Below are 23620 nucleotides of genomic sequence, written 5' to 3' on the forward strand. Positions count from 1 at the left end.
CAGCCTCCCGTCGGGTGGTGGTTTCTCCAGTTCACTACCAGACAGCAGCGTTGGCTGGCTTTTAGGGGCCACATGGAACAAAATAAACGCCTGAGAAGAGGTCTGGCCGCCTGTGTAGAGTGGACGCCACGTGAACAGGCACAGCCTCCCTGTGCTGTGTGTCAGGGCCCCACGCCGAGGGCTCAGACACGGCGTGCCGTCCTCTTGGCAGCTCTGCGATGACGGTCTCACGAGTGCCATCTTAACAGATGTGGAAACTGGTACTCGGGGAGGTTAGGTGATTTGTTCAAGGTCACCCAGGGAATAAGCATCAGGGCTGCAGGAGTTGGATGAGTCTTTCGAGTTTGGAACTCAGGCCCTTCCCCAGGCAGGAGCAACTGTCATATAACCACAAAGACGGCGAGTGCCCAGAGGGGGTCAGGGTGTGGGTACATGGATTCGGGAGAATGGAATTAAGATTGGGAGAACAGCATGAGAAAAGGCACAGAGGTAGGAGAGTTTAGGGCACAGGAGAAGGTCAAGACTCCATCACAAATAACATAAATCCTATTTACATTGGCTTGAGCGAAAAAGAGGAAGTTTCAGTGGGGCTTGCTTCAGGTGCAGCTGGATCCAGGGGTCCTAAACAATCTCCTCAAGACTTGGCTTCAGCTTCTCAGCTTTCTTTGCCCTCTCTGCGTTCAGGGCAGGATGGTCCCCAGCAGCTCCTGGCAGACTTCCCTTTAGCTTAGCATCCCCTGCAGGAAGAGGGCACCTCCTCCCCACTATTCTAACAGAAGTCCAGGGCTGTTCTCATTGGCTGCCTTGGGTCCGTTTCCATCCCTGACCCAGCTGGCCAGGGCATGTGATGAGGGGAGAAGTGGGCTGCCTGGCCAGGCCTGCCTCACAACCCCACCACTGGGAGACACATGCATGGATTGAGAGTGGGGAAGGGAATGGGCCCCAGAAGAAAACAAGGGAGGTATTTCCCAGAGCCTGGGTGCTGGACTGATGGAGCTGCGGATCCCGGGGCCCTGGAAGCACTTCTTTATGGCCGAATGGTCAGGCATGTGGTTGTATGCACAAGAGTCTGTAGGAAGACAGGCTGTGGCCAGACTGTAGAGTATTGTGCACGCCGGGAGTGTTGGTTAAGGCGCAGGTTTGGCTGCTCCCACAGGGAGGCCCAAGTAAGTGCCTCTAGCCGCACAAAAGCTGATGTCTTGATGTGACACTGCTCAGATGGGGGCAGTCACCCCGCCCCAAGAGGTCATCGAGGAGACCAGGCACTAATGGCCTTAGTGCTCTGCCATCCTCTGGCTGTTGCTCTCCTCCCCTGGTGCCAGGCAGCTCACCCCTCCCTCCTTCCAGCTGGCAGGAAGGGGAGCAGGTTATGGGGAGCCTGGAGGATGCAGAGCACACGTCTCCCTCCCCCCCACCTCATTTGCCAGTCATGTCCACGTGGTCCCTCCCGGCTGCAGGGGAGGCTGGGAATGCTGTGTGCACCGTCTGGAAACTTGATGCGAGGGAAGAAGGGGACAATGGGTGTTGAGAGGCGGCCCAGCATCTGCCAGGTCAGGCCAATGAGTCTGTTTCCCAAAGAATGATCCTAGGAATGGCAGAAGAAAGAGAGGCCCCACCACGCCGCTTCCACAGTCCAGAACATTCCACTGTAAGATATCCATAGTGTGTATATATGTGGCCAGGGTTTCCCAAAGGAGTTTGATCACAAAACTCTTTTTGACACTTTTAACACCTGCTAAAAGTCTACTGATAAATAATTTCAAACTGAGAAGTTATTTTTAACAATTCTAAGCACACTCTGGACGGTAGGAAGCAGTCGAGGCTGGTGCTGGCCCGTACGGAGTGGGTGCTGCGGGGCCAGCGTTTGTCGTGACACACTGCTGTCCCGTGTAGGCACGCGGCCTGTGGAGTCTAAGTGCAGAGGTCCTGGGCTCCACCCTCCACTGCCAGTCCTTGCCCCTCAGAGGAATAAAGGTGCTCATGCCACCGTGTCTGAGACGGTCTGAATTTTTGTACCTAGCAATCCGTGCAGATCAGAACAGAAGCTGGCCCGCGGCTCCACATCGAACCCCCTCTGGACTATTCTGAAGATTTTGAGCCGTGTGGGGACGTGACGATCAAGTCAGAGGATGCTTCTGAGGGTCGTCTGCAGGTAGGGACTGGCCTCAGCCTCGTGCCACAGTGGCCCTTGGGGACACTGTCTGGCAGTTATTTGTTTCTTCCCTGGCCCCTGCCTTCCTTCACTCTTGCCTTCACGTCGCACACTTTGGTGAGCGCACAAACCGAGGGCCAGGAGGTCAGTGCGCAGGGGCCCCCGGTGTCTGGCGTCTGACCTAGAAAAGTCAGCAGCATGCAATTCCTGCACAGCGAGAGAGTGCAGAGGGGTGGGGGCCAAGCACCCTGGAAGACTTCCCAGATGTTGGGGTAGCTTAGAAATGTTGGGGTGACCTGGGGAGATTGCTGGCATAGAAACCTCTGCAGACGTGACAGTCTGCATAGGTGTGGCTGTTTTCCAAATGATAAGGACATTCCAAGGGCAGGAGGAACTGAAAACAGTTTCTCTCCTGGGGTGGAAAGCTGCTCCAGGCCAGCAATCTCCCTAGGTCACCCCAACATTTCTAAGCTACCCCAAAATCCAGAGGGAGTGACATTTGCCCTGGGCCCTAGAAGCTGGGTATGAGTTTGAGGAGCAAGGAGGTGAGGGCAGGCAGGCAGAGCGGATACCAGCCTGTCCACACGTGTATACAGGCACCTGTTAAATATTTTGAACATCATCACCTGGGCCAGCAGAAGCTGCACGTGTAAAATCCCAGAAGCCCGTGCAGCTACAGCTCAGCATCTGTGTGGGTCTAGTGGCTGACAAGGGTGATGACGGGGCATTTTCCTCCCCTTCTTCAAATTGCCATTTCATTTCTGAAATCCACTGAGCTGCAAAAATATATCCTAGTCTTTCCTCCAACAAGCATTTGTTGAGCACCTATTTTTGAGCATCAGGCTCTGTCCTAGGCACCACAGACCTGGAAATGAATAAAATTGATGAGACATCTATTCCCAAGCAACTCTATACCAAAGTGGGGAGGGGGGACAGACAAAAAAAAAATAAATAAAAGCAAGAAATAAGCAATGAGATAATTTCAGGTAGCCGTAAGTTCTCTAAAGAAAACAGAACAGGCCTGGGATGGAGGTGGGGTGGACGGTTGGAGTTTATTCCAAGGGCATTGTTTTTATAATTAGAATGAGTAGATCATCTCTGTGGTTATGTACAAGCAAAATCATCAAGAAGTGGCAGGTCAAAGTCAAGTTGCTAAGCCAGACCTTGTCCCATTTACTGCAGATTCAATAGCCTCACCGCAAGCGCAGAGTCTTGCCTCTGTGTGTTGCTTTTATAAAAAGAAAATGCCTCACAAAGGAGATGGGAATGCTGTCCAGGAAACATTCCTCTAATTTTTGTTGCATGTGGGTAAGGAGCAAGGATCACTTTGTTTCACATCCTGGTTGCAAAAAGCCCGAGAGTTAATTGGAAATTTTTGTCTTCCTGAGAAAGAAAATAAACATCCTTTTGTTTTCTTTCTTTCTTTTTTTCTTTTTTTCTTTTTTCCTGAAACAAGGTCTCACTCTGTCATTCAGGCTAGAGTGCAGTGGCGTCATCATAGCTCACTGCAACCTCCAGCTCCTGGGCTCAAGCGATCCTCCGGCCTTAGCCTCCCGAGCAGCTGGGACTGCAGGCATGCACCATGATGCCTGGCTAATTTTTCTATTTTTAGCAGAGACGAGGTCTCACTCTTGCATCAGGCTGGATAAAAGTCCTTTTCTATGGAATGATCCAATGACCTTGTTTCCCTACCTAGTCCATAAAAGTGAGATTTAAACAGTAGGCGAACTTACAGGCTTTCTTACCTTTAAAGCCCACCTCCCCCACAACACAAACACACACACACACACACACACACACACACACACACAACACACACACACACACACAACACAAACACACACACACACACACACACAAACACAAACACACACACACACACAACACAAACACACACACACACACACACACACACACACACACTCTCTTTGCTTTTGAATCAACCAAACATTCCCCTGCTCAGGATTGGTGTGTGCCAAACAGTCATCAGTTTCTCTTCCTTTGGGGGGCTCGGTTTTAGCCACGTGCCAGTCTGTTACAGTCCCAGCCCAGCCCCGTGTCACAGAATGTGTGTGTGTCCTTCTAGCAAGAGGCCGTGGTAGTTTGCCTTTGGTCAAGCATCGGGCACCTCTTGTTAAATTAACATGCAGTCCTTCCTTTGCAAGCTCCCAAACTCCCTGCAACACAAGGCAGCTGCGGCGTCCCTCATACGCTATTAAGTTCCATTAGCATTCCTTTGTGCACGTGCTCTGAATTGGCATGGCTGCTGCTCCACGGCACTTAATTTTCTCCACTCTGAGTGCTTGATTATATTTCTTTCTTTCCTTTTTTTTTTTTTCTTCCCCATCTTGAGGGGGCACTCCATAAGGCTTCACAGTCAATTTCCCCTTGGAGTTATTTTCCTGCAAAGTGAAGAAGTAAAATGGCAGTGCCGGTTTTCGGTAAAGGCAGAAGTCTTAAGAGATGCAATCTGAACAGGGAAAGGAAAAAAAGAAAAAAGGCACGTGGCTAAATATACTCAGCCACCTCACACTGTTTGCAAGTGCAGCCTGAAATGGAGCAAGAGGAAACGCGTGTCCGCATATGTACTTTTCATCTGACCTTCACTGTTGAAACACACCAGCCTCTCGCCTTCAATCACATCCTCAGTGAACTTCAATTTCTCGCCGGCTCTGAGTTCACAGCCCGGCGTGCTGCAGACACGTTCTGCTGGCCTGCACCCCGTTGACTTGCACAGTGCCTTTAAAAGATGTGAATTGCTAGCTGACATTTAAGAATCAGGAGATTCCATGGGAACATCTGAATTGGGGGCTTGAAAAATTGGGGAATCTGGGTGGGGGGGCATGTACATTCTTACATGCCAACAATGACTAGAACCGAGGAGCGGCTGTCCCCTTAGACAGGGCTGCGTGCCCCAATGTGCCACAGTCCCAGGCACTGTTCCAGACACTGAAGATAAAGCAGAAGATAAATGAGTACATGACGTGCCAGGAGGTGACAGGGCTGCTAAAAATAAAGCGGAGAAAGGGGACAGAGGAGGATGGCAGGGGCCTCCCCTTGATGGGGTGGTATTTGAGTGGAGACCTCGAGGAAAGAAAGGAGTGAGCCAGGTGGGGAAGAACCTTCTAGGCAGAGGGAGCAGTGAAAAGGCCCTGGGGGCAGGGGGTGGGGAGCCAGCGAGGAGGCCAGTGTGGCTAGTGGTGCGTGAGGAAGAGGGGTGAGGTCAGAGAAGCAGGTCAGATTGCATCGGGCTTGGGGGCTGTAGCATAAGATACGGGATTGTCTTTCAGTGAGACAGGAGCCATCACAGGGTTCTGAGCAGTCGCACAACTCCAGTGAAAGGAGGGTGCCTCTTTCCAGAGAGTACCACCAAAGTGCCAGGTCTCAGTCATGTCAGCTTTCCCTGGGACATGGCCGTGTGCTGCAGTGGATAATACGAGCTCCATTTCAGTGATACTGGCTTCATGGAAGAAGTATCAGGAACAAAACAAAGTGTATATTTTTAGAAATTAAGGTATCTTATTTTCCCAATAATACATGAAAGACATAAAAAATTCAAATGATATTAATACAAAGAAAAGTCCTCTCATCGTCCCCCGTGCCCCAGAGATAACTATTGTGTACTCACAATAGACGTCACACCACCGTCTAGACTGAAAATGGCATGTCTCATCATATCCAAGACAAGATAGCGGATCTGGGACTGTCTCAGTCCTGTCTCACTCCCAATGAGTGATGTGTCCCAAGTTCAGGTACTGGTAAGTCCCTGAGAACATGACAGATGGCAGGGAGACCTGACCAGCCAGACTTCTTCAGGAATGCCTTCTGAGTTTCTCTCTCCAGTGGGTGGATCCCGGAGTGGGGTGAATTAGGTATTTTCCCCCAATTACAATTCAGTGTCTTCTTAAAGTCGTCATTATTATCGACACGTATAAACAAGTAAAGGCCATCGTCCTTGGCCAGGCACCTCCAGTGGAGCGCCGTGCCCCCACCCACCCCCGGCAGGGCCCTTCCGCAAATCCCTTGTGTCCTCCTTCGTTCATTGCAATGGCGAGACTTAAAAAATGAGGCATTGCTTTTAGGAAAATTCCACTGCTTGGGTACTTCTGCTGTTTGGGACTACCAAATAAATCATCTCTGAGCGAGTGCCTTTTTGAAAACTTCTTATTGTTATATGAACAGAAATGAGATTATACTATCCATTTTATTTGCTAATCCCATTTTTTTTTGTACTCAACAACGTACTATGGGCATCTTCCCACACTGATACTCACTCAACCAATGGATAGCCCAGTGGTTCAGAGCACTGTATTAGGAGTTGGCGATCTGCGTTTCAGTCCTGCCTAGCTGTGTCTTCAGTGGTGTTGATACAGCAGGGATTGAGTGCAATCAGGTCTATTTTGGGAGCAAGAGCAGAGGGTGATCTAGTGAGGAGAGGCAGGGAGGCAGGATCTATAAAAGGCAGGAGGCAGGGAGACCAAGAGAAGAGCGGGGCCCCAGCCTGTCTTCAGGGACAGAGAGTTGCTTTGACGTGCCCACTTCTCTGCTTGTCTCTAGGATACCAAGTCTCCCACCAGCACCACGCCCTGTGATTTGAATGTTTCTCTTCTGAACGCACAGGAACATTCTGACCCTCCAAGCAGTACGGACAAAGAAAGGATCCTCTTGACCATTCAGGATGTAATGGTAAGATCCATTTGCAGCCTCCTAACCTTGAAGGGCTGGGGTCTTTTCCACAGCCAAGCAGCTGTGCCATAAAAGGGGCCCTGTGAGACGTTCTGTGAAAACAACACAGATTAGCAACAGATTTTAGCTTTAACAAAAAACCCTCTGACCCACCCACCAGAAGATTTAAAATAACATATGAGATATGTGACCTAATGACACTATTTTTTTAAAAAAAAAATAAGCATAAGATCACACATTAAATGAGCACTTACTAAGTGCTGAGCACCATGTTGAGCATGTAACATCCATCACTATATTAACCCTGTGAGTTAAGTGCTAGGTATTTTCATTCCCATGTTATAGTTTGGAGAAACTGAGGAACAGAGAAATGATATTGCTCACTCAGGCCTCAGGGAAGCCCACTCTGAAGGCCCGGGCTCCATGACTCCTAGTTCTTTGGAATTAACAGTCACAGGCTGGGAATGGCGCTGACCTATTTCTGCTTCTGCATGTGCCACAGTGTGTTGTGAACATTATTGATGTTCTGCCTGGGAGCAAGGTGTTCAGAGGTGACCGTCCATCAGTTATGCTTAATAGCGTTTTAAACAATGATAGAGAGAAACTCTCCTTAGCCAAATATCTCCCCAGTGAACCCATAGCTGAGAACATGGATGAAAAATGTTTTTCAAAACCAAAATCCAATGAGGAAACAACCAAACAAACCCAAATTGAGGGGCGATCTATAAAACAACTGGCCCAGAGTCGTCATAAAAGTCAGTGGCATGAGAGACAAAGAAAGGAGACTGTTGTAGATTAATGTAGGATAAAGAGATGCCACAATAATGGTGTGTAAGATCCAGGTGGGGAGAGGAATTGCTAAATTTAAGAATAGTTTTAGGAAATTAATGAAATTTGAAAATGCACTATATTGCATTAAATAACAATATTGTATAGACATTAAAATTCCGGAGCTCAATAGTTATACTGTGACCAGGTAAGAGAATGTCCTTGTTCTCAGGAGACACCTGCTAAAGTGTGCAGGCAGGAGGGGTTGAGGCGTCAACAACTAGGGCATAAATGGGTCAAAATAAAGAATACGTGTGTACAGGCTGGGTGTGGTGGCTCACGCCTGTAATCCTAGCACTCTGGGAGGCCGAGGTGGGCAGATCATTTGAGCTCAGGAGTTCAAGACCAGCCTGAGCAAGAGCGAGACCCTGTCTCTACTAAAAATAGAAAGAAATTAGCTGAACAACTAAAGATATACATAAGAAAAAATTAACCAGCCATGGTGGCGCATGCCTGTAGTCCCAGCTACTCTGGAGGCTGAGGCAGGAGGATTACTTGAGCCCAGAAGTTTGAGGTTGATGTGAGCTAGGCTGATGCCACGGCACTCTAGCCTGGGCAACAGAATGAGACTCTGTCTCAAAAAAAAAAAAAAAAAAGAATACGTGTGTACATATTGAGGAAGAGAAAGGAGGAGGAGAGAGACAGAAATGTGGCAAAATATTAACAAATGTGATTACAGGTAAAGGATATTTGAGTGCTCATTATACTAACATAAATTTTCTGTGGGTTTTACACTTTTTCAAAATAAAACAACAAAGCACATTAAAGAGGAGATGACCTGCTTCAGTAGAATTAAGCATCAGCAAAAGAAGAAATAGAGAAAAGTAAAAAAGGAGACCTAGTTACCATAGTAAGTTGTATCAGTGTCAGTTTCGCGACTCTGAAGTTGCACTGTAGTTATGCAAGACGTTACCATTAGGGGAAACAAATGACATGTGAAATCTACAATTATCCCAAAATAAAGGGTAAAAAATAAATAGATAAAAGCGCAAATTCTGCTTCTGATTCTGACTCTGGGTTTGGACTCAGCCATTATTCCCTTTTTGAAGCTGCTCACCTGACTGTAACTTGCAGCTATGTTTGCAAACCACAGTTACAAGGAGAAGGTAGAATGGTGGTTCTCAAAGTTCCACATGCATAAGAATCACTTAGGATATTTGTTTAAAATGCGTATTTTAGGCCTATTTTTTAAGTAAATGAAATGTGTATATAGGAGGTAGCACGTTTTTTAACAAAAGAAATCCCAGTTGATTCTGAACCAGAGGCCTCAAGATGAGGGTACACCTCAAATGGAAGAAACATTGTTTGGAGCTATTTTGGATTTTGTGGCTTGGATTTGGGGACTATAAAAGAAAAGAGTTAAAAAAAAAATCAAAGTTGAAAGCTCTTCTAGGCCAGGCGCAGTGGCTCACACCTGTAATCCCAGTACTTAGGGAGGCAGAGGGAGGAGGGTCCCTTGAAGTCCAGAGTTCAAGGCGCCAGTGAGCTCTGATCATGCCACTGCACTCCAGCCTGGGTGACAGAGCAAGACCCTGTCTCTGAAAAAAAAAGAAATAAAAGCTCTTCAAGGCCAGAAAGATACAGAATTTGGTGTGTGTGTGTGTGGGGGGGTTCCTACTCTTCTTTGTGAAACCATACCCTGTACTTATAGAAACCCAAGTGAGAGAGGATGGCACTTAAAAGTATAATACATGATACCCTATAAACATGTTCAACTATTATGTACCCATGATAATTAAAAATTTTTTTAAATATATAATAAATGAAAGATACAAAAACATAATAGCATATGACACTATCTCCTGTATTATAGGTCAATTTCAATCTAAAATATTAATCATTAGCCTCAGGAAAAGACTAAATTATATTCAACATACTCTTTTAAGTAAGACAAAGAAGTCAACATATTTGAGAAATATTTTCATATATAACTATTTAGGTTTTGGACTATTTAAAAAGGTGAATTTTAGGTAAATAGAAAATTAATTTATGTTGTTATATTAAGACAGCATTATATTATGAAAATAAATATGCACCCATCCTCTTTGGTTGTCCTCACTTTAGTCACATTTCAAAATGTGGCTCAAACTTCAGAAAAAAAACAATGCAGGGAAAGTAGAGCCATGTAAGAGAGGCGTTCTTATCAGGGATGACTTAAAAAACATGCAAAAATTCAAGATAAGGACAGAAATGCAGTGATGAATGGGAGGGAGTGTAGCCAAAGGACAGGGCTAGGGCTTGTACTTGTGACTGGGAGAGCCAGCTCCAGCTCCAGACGTGCTCTGTCGGCCAGCCTGCTGGTGTGCTGTGGCCATCACTGTTGTTTTCTTTTGAATTAGAAAACTTTTCTTCTGAGTGTGCACCCTCCAGTTTGTCCTGGTCCCCATTCCCTCCTGTGTGACACTCCAACTCATCTTGGTGCTTTCTAGAACATGTCCTGAAGATGCTGGAGTTTGCGAGTCCTGTTTTAGGGAGTAGAAAGAGCAAGTCGCTGAGCTGTGACTACCTGGAAAAGGTAGTTTGGGCTTTTCCATAAGCTCTCTGTAGGGGCTTGGCTAAGTCACCCTGTTTTGGAGCCCCCATTCCCTCCTCTGACAAGAAGGGGTGGATTAGATATTTTCTGTGCCTGCCAGCTCTGAAATTACAAATCCCAGGTGGAGTTTATAGGAAACTCTTTTCCCATATTCCAAAATCTAATGGAGTAGAAGATACATAATCGTTTATGGGTTCCCTGCTCATCTAAGGACTATTTCTTTTTTAGAAATGGGGTCTTGCTATGTTGCCCAGGCTGGAGTGCAGTGGCTAGTCACAGCCACGTTCAAAGTACCCTACAGCAGGGGTCCCCAACCTTTTTGGCACCAGGGACTGGTTTCATGGAAGACAATTTTTCCATGGACCGGGGGTGGGGTGGGGTGGGGTTGAGGATGCAGAGCTCAGGCCGTGATGCGAGCGACGGGGAGCAGCTATAAATACAGACGAAGCTTCCCTCACTGGCCTGCTGCTCACCTCCTGCTGTGGGGCCACCCAGTTCCTAAGTTTCACGGAAGACAATTTTTCCATGGATGGAGTGCAGGAGGAGCTCAGGCAGTAACACTCAGCCTGATTCCTAACAGGCCACGGACCGGTACTGACCCTCGGACAGGGGTTGGGGACCATAGCCCTACAGCTCAAACTCCTGGGCTTAAGCAATCCTCTTGCCTCAGTCTCCCCAGTAGGTGGGACTACAGGTGTGTGTCGCCACCCCCCCCCAACCCTGTGCCTAGCTATTTCCACAGGTCTTGATGTTTAGGGCTTCAAACACCCTTCCCCCATCCCAGATCTAAGCTTCATGGTAGCAGACACGGGCTCTGTTTCATTGCCCACTGTGTCTCTGGGCCCTACAAAAGTGCCCATCATAGGGTTAGTTTGCAAATAAATCTTTGTTAAGCAAGTGACTCGAATGATTGCATGGTTGAATCAGTGAGTGAGTGATATAGATGTTGATTAGGCACCCCGGCCAGCCCACACAAGCTGAGTTTAGTTATCACATTCACCATGTTATAATTATAGTGACAGTATTTCCCAAACTGTGACTCAGGACACATAATCTGACAAAGAATTTTTGTGCTGCCTGGGGTAAAAGAGTCAGTTTGGGAGATGTGGTTTGGATCCTGAAATATTGGGGTTTGTGGCACATAGTATTAATATAAAAGAATATTTTAAGTCCCATGAGTGAGGCTGGTGGGTCAGAAATCGGGATTTGTGGGGCCTGTAGCAGACAATCATAGTAGTATAGATTATCATCATGAAGAAATATGGGCCCAGTGCTGCCAGGCTTTCTAGGTTTAAGAGAAACCAGGTATATGAGTTTCTTTTGTTTAATTTCTCCTAATTTTTTTTAATGTTGGCCACTAATTCACAATTTTCTGTGGACCAAACAAAATATATCTGCTGGCCTGATTTGGCCTTTATGGCGCTTTTTTTTTTTTTTTTTTTTGCTTGTTTTTGTTTTATTTACCATTTTATTTTTAGAGATAGTGTCTCGCTCTGTTGCTCAGCCCCATCTTGAACTCCTGCCCTCAAATGATCCTCCCACCTCAGCCTCCCAGAGTACTAGGATTCAACTTACAACTTCCGGTTTAGACAGTGAAGGTTTGCCAGTTCTTGACAAGAGAGGAGGAAGAGGTCTTTCTCCATCCCAGTGGCTCTTGAGCTGCCCCTCTGCCACCCAGAACTGTCAGAGATGCCCAGCTAGACAGCTCAGACCAAAGGACAGCCTGGCTGATGGCATTAGGCAGAGTCCTGGGCAAGTGGGTCAAACAGCACAGGCCCAGCTGAGTCGGAATAATTTAGTGATGAGCATGAATGATGTGGAATGCTGCCAAACGAGCACTAAATGCCCATGAAATGCAGGTCTAGAAGTGAGAGATGTACTGCCCCTTCCCCCAACGGGGTGTTTTTGCAAGTGGATACAGGCTGGACTCTAACTTACTAAAGCATCTTTTTCCATCTTAATGAAAATAAAGAATAACCCCTGAATCAATATTAGAACAATCTTTTTTATGTTTTACATTTATAGCCTACTTAAAATTTCTTAGGTATTTTCACATTATTTTGTATCATTTTATATAACACTTAATACATGAGTGCTTTCTCATTAAAAAAAAAGATTCAAACAGTTCAGAAGTAAACTGAATATAATATAAAACGCTCTCTCTACCTATCCAGCCAAACCACTCCCAGCTTTTGGTTGTAGTGAGCATGTATACTTTATTTATTTAGTCATCTATTCATTCATTTACTCATTTATAGATTGTTTTCTATTTCAGTTCTTTTCTGCTTTTATCTTATTAATTCCTCCCCTGAACTTTTTGGTTAAGTTTTATTATTATTATACTTTTTCTTTAATGTCCAACCTGGTCACCCACAAGATGGAGCTGGGGCAGGCCTGGGGAGGGCAGAGCTTGGTTTAATTTGTTGCTTTGGTTCTCCCTGACCTCTATCCCTGTAACTTGACTTAAGTTAAGTGTTTAATTCATTTATTTTCAATCTTGTTTTCTAATATATCAATTTTAAGGCTATAAATTTTCCTCTGATTATTGCTTTGTACTCATCCCACAAATTTTACTATATAGCGTTTTCATTGTCATTTATTTCTAATTGGTTTGTGATGTTAGGGTTTGTTCGTTTGTTTGTTTTTCCTCCTCTTTAGGAGAGTTTTTCCAAATGTTCTAAATGAATGGTTTTTTGTTTTTGTCTGTTTTTGGTTTTTTGCTATCCTTCTGTGTTAATTTCTAATATTACTACATTATGATTAAAGAATGAACTATTTGATTTCTGTTTTTTGGAAGTTACTGAGTTTTTGTTTGTGGACTGCCAGATGATTGTTATGAATGTTCTATGATATTTCAAAAGAATAATCATTTCTTTTTGGTACAAAATTCTCAATATGTCTGTTGAATCACACTATTAATTTTGATAATTAACTCGGTGATTCTTAAAGTATGGCTCCAGACCACCTATATCAGATTTCACCTGGGCTGCTTATTTAAAGTGTGAATTCTCGGCCAGGCATGGTGACTCATGCCTATAATCCTAGCACTCTGGGAGGCAAAGGTGGGAGGATTGCTTTGGCTCAGGAATCGAGACCAGCCTAAACAAGAGTAAAAATAGAAAAATTAGCTGGGTGTTGTGGCGCGTAACCTGTAGTCCCAGCTACTCAAGAGGCTGAGGCAGGAGGATTGCTGGAGCCCAGGAGTTTGAGGTTGCTGTGAGCTAACGACAACACCACTGTACTCTATCCAGGGCAACAGAGCAAGACTGTCTCAAAAAAAAAAGTAGATTCTTATACCACACTCAAAGATACAGAAATGGATCTGGAGGGAGCATGGAGTGCTAAGAGTCTGCATTTCCAGTGAGCCTCCCTAGAAATTCTTATGCTCATTAGCAGTTATCACTGCAATAGATATCTATTTTTTTTTTATCTATTTGATCTGGTTGATTTCTGTGAACTTCTCAATTTTCCCTTATATTTCTGTTTTTACTTTATACATTTCAAATATCAGTCATTTTTTGCAAATAGAGTTAAGATGTTTTTTGAGAGAGTATACCTTTCATCTGTATGAATATATCAGTGTCAATATCTTTATCCTATTTAAAGCACTAGGTGGGCCTTTTCACTTTGAAGGTGTTTCTTTAGCACTGGAAACTTTTCATTTATTATTATTACTACTATTTTTATTCTTTCATTGTTTCTGCTCTACCCTCTGGAGCCTCTGTTGGACAAATGTTGGTCCAGTTTTATCCTTCAAGCCTCTTAAATTTTCTTTCACACTTTTTTTTTTTTTTTTTTTGTCTTTTTGTACTATGTTCTTGTAAAATCACTTGCCTGGTTTTCTAGCACACTGAAATAGTAACCCTTTAGCTCTCTCTGCTATTTATTAACTTTTAAAAAATGTTAATGATAAAATTAAACCTTTTAAGATCTCTGGTTGTTTCCTTTTACACAGGTGACATTATCCTCTTACATCTCTCCAGGGTTGTTCATTTTCTGATTATAAAACCTTCCTCTATTTATTCCAATAGCTTCCTTTTATTGAGTATGAGCCCTTTCGTTAATTAAATTTGGTGCCTAGCTTTCAGTGTGTTGATTTCCCCCAAATGTTTGGTCATTCTTGGTTGTCCATCTTTGCATTTGAGACTCCCACTGCTTTTTGCCTGTTCTATTTGATGTCGTCTGACCCTGGTGATTGTGGGGTTGGGCCACAAACGTGCTCCTGGAAGCTGTGGATCTCAGCTTCTCTTCCAGGTAAGGGAGCTCCCAGCCTGCCTTGGGGACAGTGACCTTCTGGGGCATTGCTCTGCCTTCCTGCCCCAGTGCCCACACCCCTGGCTTCAGCCTGCGGGCGAGCCTCTCTGCTGCCTCATACTTAACACAGATGAGGAGGGGCCGAAGCTCTAGAAGCAGCTCCCCCGATGAATGCCCCAGGTCTTCCTCTCATTCATCTTGACCCTGGAGTGAGCTACACACACACGTAACCCACTCCTTCTAGGGAACTTTTTCCTGCCCATGTATGTTTCACTCTGTAGTTTCTCCACTTTTAGCTCCTCACAGATGTGATCCTTGCTCTCTGTCTCTTAGGTCAATTTCTAGGCAGCCAGTGGCATTCCTGGATGCTTGGTCTCTATTCTGCCATCCCTGTGCAATTTCCTGTTTGTGCTCATTCACTGCTGGGGGCAGGATCGGGTGAGGAGGGGTTTGACCAGGGGCCTCACAGCCAGGAAGGGGTCGGGCAGCCTCCCGGGCCATCTGCTTTCTCAGTCGTGCTCTTTCTGTTGCATCACTCCAGTCTTTGGAAACTGAGCTCCAGGGTACTTCTTAAATACATTTAGGTTTGCATGAAAATTCGTGAAAGAAAATTGAAAATTGAATTGGGGCAGTAAAAAGGTATCAGAAAACTAAAAAATATTGCCAGGTATTTGAAGCACATGTATAAGTCACATTTTCCTAGCTGTAGTTCTATCAGAATTGATGCAGGGGAAAGTGATTTTAAAAATACATAGAGTGGACCCTAAAGTTAGGTAGCACAAACCGCTTTATTATGGGCAGTTAGTGATCTAGGAGACGCTGGGCTTGAGGCATGGACTGGCAAGCCTTAGGTTTGGGTTTTGACCCTCATTACACTTGTAACCTCTGATGGAATGGCTGTCTTTGCTGCCAGCTTATGTGTCCCATGAGAACTCTGTCCTGTTCATCACTCTGTCCCTTGCACTTGCCATCAGACCAGCTTAAAGGGGACAGATAGAGTCAACAAAAAATATTTGATGAATAAATGAAAACAAAAAATTAGTCAACTAACCCTTCAGTACAGGATAAAAATCCTTTATGGACCAGGCAGGTTAATATGAATGTGTAAAGTGCCTCACATAGGGCAATAGAAGTTAGTGGGAATTACTGCAACTAACAGTGCATGCCAGACCAAAGGCATTCAGATCCCAGCTTTATAGAACTGCCGACCAAATGAGAGACATTACTGGGGCTGTTGGGAGCAGGTTGGGCCTTTCTGGCCACATGTCAGTAACCTCTACCCCAGAGACTGCTCCTTCCTCTTGAAGACTGTCTTAAAGTATCCATTGTGGCTTCGTGGTCTAAACATCCAAGCTTTTTGTAGGCGAATTCAATCATGTCTGAGAAATAGAGAAGAATATGCAATCATCACACTTTAAATTTTTTTAAAAAACTGCTAGAACTCTATTAAAGCAATCACGAAACACTGATTTCCTAGCTGTTATCTGGTTTTGTCCCTTTAGTGGCCTTGTAAAATAGGGCACATTGTCTCATAACGGAGGTGGGGGCTTGAGACTTAGCAACTCACCTGGGGACACAGGGCAGCCAGAGCCGGGCCCAGAAAGTTCTCTCCAGCTCGTTCCCCTTTCTATGTTTAGTTGGAGGTTTAATGCTTCATCCACTAAGGCTTAATACATGCTTCACCACGTTTAGTGGCCTCACGGCAGCTGTGTATAAAGCTCTCACGGGCAGGTTTCATCAATGCTGTGCGAGTCAATGGACAATCACTGGGCACCTGACTTTCTTCCTGCTCTAGAGACTGCTTGCTTCTAAGTTGGTACTACGCAGGGAATAAACATGGTCACGTACTTAAGAGCCTGGACTTTGGAGTCAGATGGCCATTCATCCACACTCTCACTCTGCCATTATTAGCCATTTGACCTTGGGCTTGTACTAAAGGGTTCTAAGCCTGCAAGACAAGGAGACCCAGGAGACACAGCACACTAGGGTGTTGGGAGGCTGAAAAGAGATCAGGGGCATTACAGAGGTGAGCTCAGTGCTGGATATATATAGCAAAATCTTAGCAATTGGGAGCTGTTAGTGTTGTTGTTAATGTTACAGTTACTATTATTGCAAAAACTTCAGGTTTGAGGCTTGGCTGGTTTTGGTCTTTTCCTAGCCCAGCAGAACGAGGAAGGTCAGGCATGGAAGGTACCAATCCCCTGACCATCAAACCCCTGCTGCATTTTAGTTGGTGGTTCTTCTAGAAACTTCCTTTGAATTCTTAACTGTGCCAGTGTCCATCCCTCCACTTCCTCCCCGCTCTCCAGCGAGGAGACCCATTTGTGTGTCATCTCTGTCATCTGCTCTCCACCTGCGGCGCTGGCAGCCTGGCCTCCACGCAGAGGGCTTTCTGTCGAAAGGGCTTGAACTTGACATTTTAAACGCTGAACACTGAGATGGAATATAACAAGGTTTTAAAGCAAAGCCATAAAAGAAGTTTTCACAGAGAAATTTCTGGATGATGACTTCAAAGCACCAGGTAGATCCCGCAGCATGGTACCTCTTTGAAGTACCAGCAGATTGCCTTTCAAAGCGACCAACCCACGGTCCTCGTCTTTCCAGATGGAAAGGGTTTGAACGGCTTTCTCCAGGGAGCGTTGCTACTTAGTTCATCTCCCCTTTGCCCCTGGAACAGATGGTTTAGAGCACGTGAGCATTTTAAGGGCCTGCGTTCCTGAACTTTGCTCACCCAGCGTGAGCAAATATATTCTTTTCCTTTGTGAAGACGATATCAGCCATACAGAATCTAGACTGCTTTCTGATACATATTTTATAAATACAATTATGGCATTTAAATTTGCATTAAAATTTAACAGAAGAAAAAGCAAACTGAAACAGGGGAAATTATTGAAATTCAAATTTCACCATAAGAAATATTATTTCTTAAAATATCACTATGAAATGATATTAAGAGGTGAGGGTTGCCATTTTTAGAATCTATGTTTCCATGTGAGATGGATTCGAGGTGACTCTCTGCTATGGGAAATGAGGCCAGGCACGCATGCACACTGCCCGCACTCTCCTGACTTGTGTTAGCTAAGCTAGGGGCTTAGGTTTATAACGTTGCATGCCGGCCCAGCACTCTAACGTGCATAAATACCTACTGTTTATTCAGTCTCGACATGGCTTCGGTGCTCACTATTTGACCTTTGATCATAGGATCTTCATGAATGCCTGTATCTTTATTTTGATGTCCTTCATTGTCTAGATTTTGTTACTGGGAGGCTTTTTATGGAAAGGCTCGTGAAGGCTGTAGTCCCAGGGTTTCTTGCTGTTTGAGATTGGCGGTGTGTTACTTTTCCATCTGGACCTCTTGACTGGATGCGCCGTTCTCCAGCTAGACAGACGCTGCTGTGTTGTCTTCCAGCACCAAGAGCTGCTCGCCATTTCCGAGTCACTCTTTTGGGAACCAGATGTGCTCCAGGGGTAGAGATGACTGATTTTGCAGACAACCGGCTGTCCAGGGTCTTCCATTCCACCGTTCCCTGCCGCTCCTGTGGGAGATTTATTTATTTGCAGGAGTGAGGGACCGGAATTACACATAAATGTAAATGTATCATTTTTTTCTAATTACAAAATTAGATGCATGCTAATAAATAAATAAATACAACAGAGCAGAGATAATGTTACAAAGAGAACACTGTTAATACTATATTTTGGTGTTTATTTTTTTCAAGGCTTTCTGTATGTATATATGCATATACACATGCATAGAAAATAATTATTTTTAAAATTAGGTTCATGCTATATGGATATTTCCTAACAGACTTCTTTGTACTTAAACGTATATCTTGATATGGTTTCCATGGAAGAACAACAAGACCTACCTCATTCTCTGTAAGGGCTGCCTGGGGCTGCACGGACACCTGCTCTATTCGTTATTTGTTCTGACTCTTAGTGATGAACACCCGGATCATTCTCTGTTACATAGGAAGCCTCAGCGATCTCTGTACACTTAAGACTGAAGGATAAATTTCTAAAAGGGTGGGACAGAGGGTAGGCGTGTTGTTTATTTCTAGTCAGCCATTTCTGTCATCTCTGCCTCCAGGATACATCTCAAGGCCACCTCCCTGTCCCCACCTGTGCTGCCACTTTCTTCTTGCACCTGCAACTGCACCTGGTCACCCTGTTTCCACCCCGCGCCCCACCCACCTCCCGAATCCACTTGGTATCCAAGAGCTACAGCGGTCTTGTAAAAACAGAGTCATACGATGTTGTAGCTCTGCTTAGCAGCCTTCAGTGGCCTCTCATCATGCATGAAACAAATTCCAGGGTCTTCCCTGAGGCCTACACAGGCCACAGGACCCCTCCCCTACCCCAGGGCCTTTGCCTCTGCTGTTCCTATGCCTGACAGGCTTGCTCCCAGACAGTCAATGGGTGGCCCCTCCTCACTCAGCCTTCCCTGACCATCTTTTATCCTGGCTCCCTCTGCCCTGTCACTCTGTCCAGACGGAGTCTTTCCTTTGCAGTCCTGGCCACATCTGAAATGCCCCTGTTTATTTTGCACTATGCATCACCTGCCTGTCTCCCCTGCCCCACCCCGCAGGCTTCCAGAAGGGCAGAGGTCTTGCCCCCCAGGGTTACCTCAGTCTTTAGCTCAAGCGCATGTGTGAATACATTAACAAGGGTAATGACAATATGGTCCTCCCCATTAGTGGGCCAGTGACAAAATGCAGAAGAGTCTGTTGTATGCATGGATAATCTAGGAGCAAGTAACAGTGGCTGAGGGAGAAGTCACAGCTCTGCCACTTCATCACGGTGAGAAGTTGGACCAGTTTAAAGGCTCTAGGCCTCAGTTCCTCAAATTTGGGGAATCTCAAAAATTAAATGTGGGGCCAGAGGGAGCCTGCTCCTCTGGCCATGGGCTAAAGAGTCCCAGTGCCCCATCCAAATCCTTCCTGGAACTGGCTGCCATCGGTGGCCCCACTCTGCCTTAGACATCAGTGGGAATGACTCTGGGTCCTGAGACCGCTGAGATTCCCGACAGTGACAGCAGTCTTCCAGCTGGGAGTTTAACCCACAGTGACTGGGCAAGGACACCAGGAATGCAGAGAAGGGGATTTGCCTGCCTGCAGAACAGAAGAACCTAAGTTGGCCCCGTTTTCAAATGGGGTTGGCCCAAGAGTAGGACCAATGGGCTCTCCTGTTTTTAATTGAATTAATGCTATCACAGGGTTTTATGCTACCTATCTATCTTACAGAGTTATTTCTGAGGATCAAATGAGAGAAAGAGCTGAAAATGTTTTATAGAGCACAGAGCATCATTCTACTGTAAAGAATTACTAGTTTTACAACCACTGAAATTGCCGCTAAACAGTAGGTCACCCAGAGACTCATGTTTCCCTGGGGAGGGGCAGTAAATCTGTTGACCTTCCAACTGCTCACCGCAGTCAGACTTTGAAGACATGAGCCATGACCTCAGCCTGGTTTCCATGAAGGTTGCATGGACCACCCCAGTGCACTCAATTATAATAGAAGACTTTGTGTTATCTTTTTAAATGCCAGTGGTGAATACACACTTGCTTTAGTACAGGGTTTCTCAACCTCAGCACTATTCCATTTTGGCCAGATAAGTCTTTGTTGCAGGGGCTGCCCCGTGCATTCCAGGATGTTTAGCAGCGTGACTGGTGACTGGTGACCCCTTCCTCCTTTTTAATAGCCAGCACTGTAGCATCTTCCTTCTTCACTGGCCTCTGCTTCCATCCTTGTATGTTCTCTTTCTGACTCTGACCTTCCCATCTCCCTCTTATAAGGACACTTGTGATTACACTGGGCTCACGTGGACAACCTGGGATAATCTCCCCATCTTGAGATCCTTAACTTAAGGGACATCTTCAAAGTCCCTTTGCCATATAAGGTAACATATTCACAGGTTCCAGGGATTATGACATGGACATCTTTGTGGACCATTTATTCAGCCTACTACAGTCTACCTCTGGTCCCCAGCGATTCATGTCCGTCCCATATATTCATCCCCTCCCAAGGTCCCCCAAAGTCTCAACCCATTATAGTGTCAACTCAAGTCCAGAATATCATCTAAACCTCCTCAGCTCAAAAACCCAATTCTCATCATCGAAATTAGTTATGCATGAGACTCTGGCTATGGTTTATCCTGGGGCAACATTCCTCTCCATCTGTGGACTTGTAAAACTAAAAAAGAAAAAAGTTATCTGCTCCCCAGTTCAGTGGTGGATCAGGCTGTAGGATAAAAGTTATAGACATTCTCATCGGAAACGGGGGAAATGAAAGAAAAAAAAAGACACACCAAGGTCAAGCGATCTCAAAACTCCATGAGGTTTCAAGGCCTGTGAACATTCTCTACAGTTTGGGGCTCCACTCTCTTGGCCCCAAAGAAGAAGCTTCATCTTTGGAGTCATTCTTCCTTTTTCAGGAAGAGTAGCATGTGTCTGCAGATGAGTAGTTTTATCAGCCTATTTCCTGCCTGTAGAATTGTTGGGAGTCTGACAGCCTTCTTTCATTTTGTTCTTTCTCCCATTCAGTCCAAGCTGGCAGTGTTTCTGCTGGTATGACATTCTCAAAAATCATATGGGGCTCCTATGTATGTCTGTAGGATTCACTCCATTAGACAAGAGGCTCCTCTGCAAATCTTTCCTGGAAAATCCCATCTCCATTCCTGGCTCCTGCTGAGATGTCTAAGGGGATCTAGTCACAAAGAGCCCCCTGTATGATCGAATACTCTGACCTTTGGATCCTCCTGAGGGACTAGCAAAAGGCTGACCAGCCATTCCCTGGGTTTTCTCTCCGCAGCACACTTTCCTGACAGTGAATCTCCTAATTTTAGCATCTTTTGCAATCTGGATAGGCTGAAAATTTTTCCAAATCGTCAAGTCCTAGTTCCTTTTTTCCTTAACAGTTCTTCCCTCAGTCTGTCTCTTTCCTCTCACATTTTAATCTAAGCAGCAAGAAAAAAACCAGACAGAACCTTCAACACTTTGTTTGGCAATCTCCTGAGCTAAATATCCAAGTTCATCATTTCTAAGTTCTGCTTGCCACGTAACTGCAGGACACAATTCACCGAAGATTCTGCTTCTACATAGCAGACTCCCTCCACTGCAGTCTCAGCTACCTCTACCTCATTTCCTGAGCTCACCAGCAGGGCCTTTAACGTCCACAGTTCTATAGACGTAAATCTATAAAGGATGATTTCTCTGAGAGGATAAAATTTTTCTACACAACTGGATCTAACGGTAGAACTTAAACTTCCAGTGGTACTTTGAATTTGGCATGGGGCAGACCATTTCACAGGCTGGGGAAGTGTCTCTGTTAGTCAGGTCTCTGTTAGTTGCTCCTCACTTCCTCCTGGCCCATCACTGGTCCACAGGTTCTGGGGATTAGGACACGGGCATCTTTGGGGAGCCATTATTCAGCCTACTGCCATAACTATTAGGTTTATTGGTCAATCATCAAACCTCTATTGATTGCTTCTTATTTTCTCAGAACTCTGTTAGACACTACGAGGGCTACAGGGGTAGTGTGGCTAGGCTAACACACTGGTTTGCCCAGACAGTCCTGTTTAAACTTTTTGTCCTGCTGTAACTACAGTGGTGCCCTTTTTCCCTTTGTGAAGTATCTTTGTTTGGATGATACATTTTCCGGTCACTCTGAGTATAGATCTTAATGCTTAGCCTTGAGGAATCTACAGTCTCATGGAGACAAAAGAAACATATGAAAATATTGTCAAGCAGTTGTGGTTAAGTGCTAAATAGGACATGCAGATGCTGCTAAACATCCCACAGTATGCAGGACAGCCCCCATCAACTATCCATCAGCCATTTTACCCTCTGGAATGTAAGGGTCATTTGGAGGCTTTTGGGATTTCATATTCAAAGAGTGGTCCCTGGACCAGTAGCTTCAGGATCACCTTATTAGAAATGTTAAATCCCTGAGCTCCATCCCAGACCCCCCTTGAATCAGTGGGTGGGACTCCACGATCTGCTTTAACAAGCCCCAATGTCATATCGTCTGTATCTCTCTTACCCTGCCCCGTCATTCATTCTCTCTCTCTATCTCTCTCTCTCTGTGGCATCTCAGGCAGGGACAGACACCACGATTAATCCTATAAATACTGCTCTGTCCAGAGAGTAGCTCATTTTTCCCTGACAGCACATGGGTCAAAATGATATTGTTAAATGTTAGTTTGGTGAGAATAGTTGTTTGGTTCAAATGATCTGTTTTCAAATAAGTTTTTCTCAAAGGACCATGTATATTTTTCATCTCTCTTCTTGGCTTTTGGCAGGAGCTGAGAAAAAGCCTAGAACTCAGCGTACATCTACAAAGGAAGCAAAAGGATTGCTCCAGTGATGAGTATGACTCTATTGAAGAAGATGTAGTTTCGGAGCCTGAGCCCGAGGACCAGGTGCTGCTGGGCCAACCCCAAGAGGAGCCTCCTCCCCCCAGGGGGAACTCAGTGCAAAAGGATGTTCCCGAGGACCAGGAGACAGGGGGGCGCTCTCCCCAGGGCCCAGACACCCTCGTGGTCCTGGAGTTTAACCCGGCTTCTAAAAGTAAGTTTTGTCTTAGGTGGCATTTCTTTGCCTTTGATGTCTCTCGATCTAATAGTAGAACTTAAACTTCCAGTGGTACTTTGAACTTGGCTTTGGGTAGACCATTACACAGGCCAGGGAAGTCTATCGGTCATGTCTCTGTTGATTGCAGGAGGCAGAGGCTTCCAAAGGCTTCAAAATGACCCTGAAATTCCAGATGGCAAATGTCTGGGCAGATAGCTATGGGGGCTGTCCTGTGCATTGTAAGATGTTTAGCACCATCTACATGCCAATTGGCTAATGCAGAGTAGCTTAAGCAAAAGAGACTATTTATTGGCTTGAATAACTGAAAAGTCCAGAACTGTAGCAAGACTCCTTCCTCTCCTCTCCTCTCCTCTCCTCTCCTCTCCTCTCCTCTCCTCTCCTCTCCTCTCCTCTCCTCTCCTCTCCTCTCTCCTCTTTCTTCCCTCTCTTTCCATTCTTAGGTAGTCTCTCCAACATACAGAGTTAGAATTGCCTTCCTATGAGACATTGGCTTTGCAACCCCACCATCAGAAAGTGAATTTTTCTTTCCTAACAACTCCAGCAAAAGGACCAGAATTGGCTCTCAAACCCATACTG

General features: G+C 45.3%; 1 protein-coding gene across 1 annotated transcript in view; it reads left to right on the forward strand.

Moving 5' to 3' along the window:
• The window catches only part of KATNIP (katanin interacting protein), a 178489-nt gene that overhangs the window by 67880 nt on the left and 86989 nt on the right, over window positions 1-23620 (forward strand). The window contains exons 6-8 of the mRNA XM_075995199.1: window positions 2021-2152; window positions 6710-6838; window positions 22753-23020. Of these exons, the coding sequence (XP_075851314.1) occupies window positions 2021-2152; window positions 6710-6838; window positions 22753-23020 (529 nt within the window). The remainder of the gene's footprint in view (window positions 1-2020; window positions 2153-6709; window positions 6839-22752; window positions 23021-23620) is intronic.

The sequence above is a fragment of the Microcebus murinus genome, chromosome 19, assembly GCF_040939455.1.
Source record: "Microcebus murinus isolate Inina chromosome 19, M.murinus_Inina_mat1.0, whole genome shotgun sequence".
Taxonomy (NCBI): Eukaryota; Metazoa; Chordata; class Mammalia; order Primates; family Cheirogaleidae; genus Microcebus; species Microcebus murinus.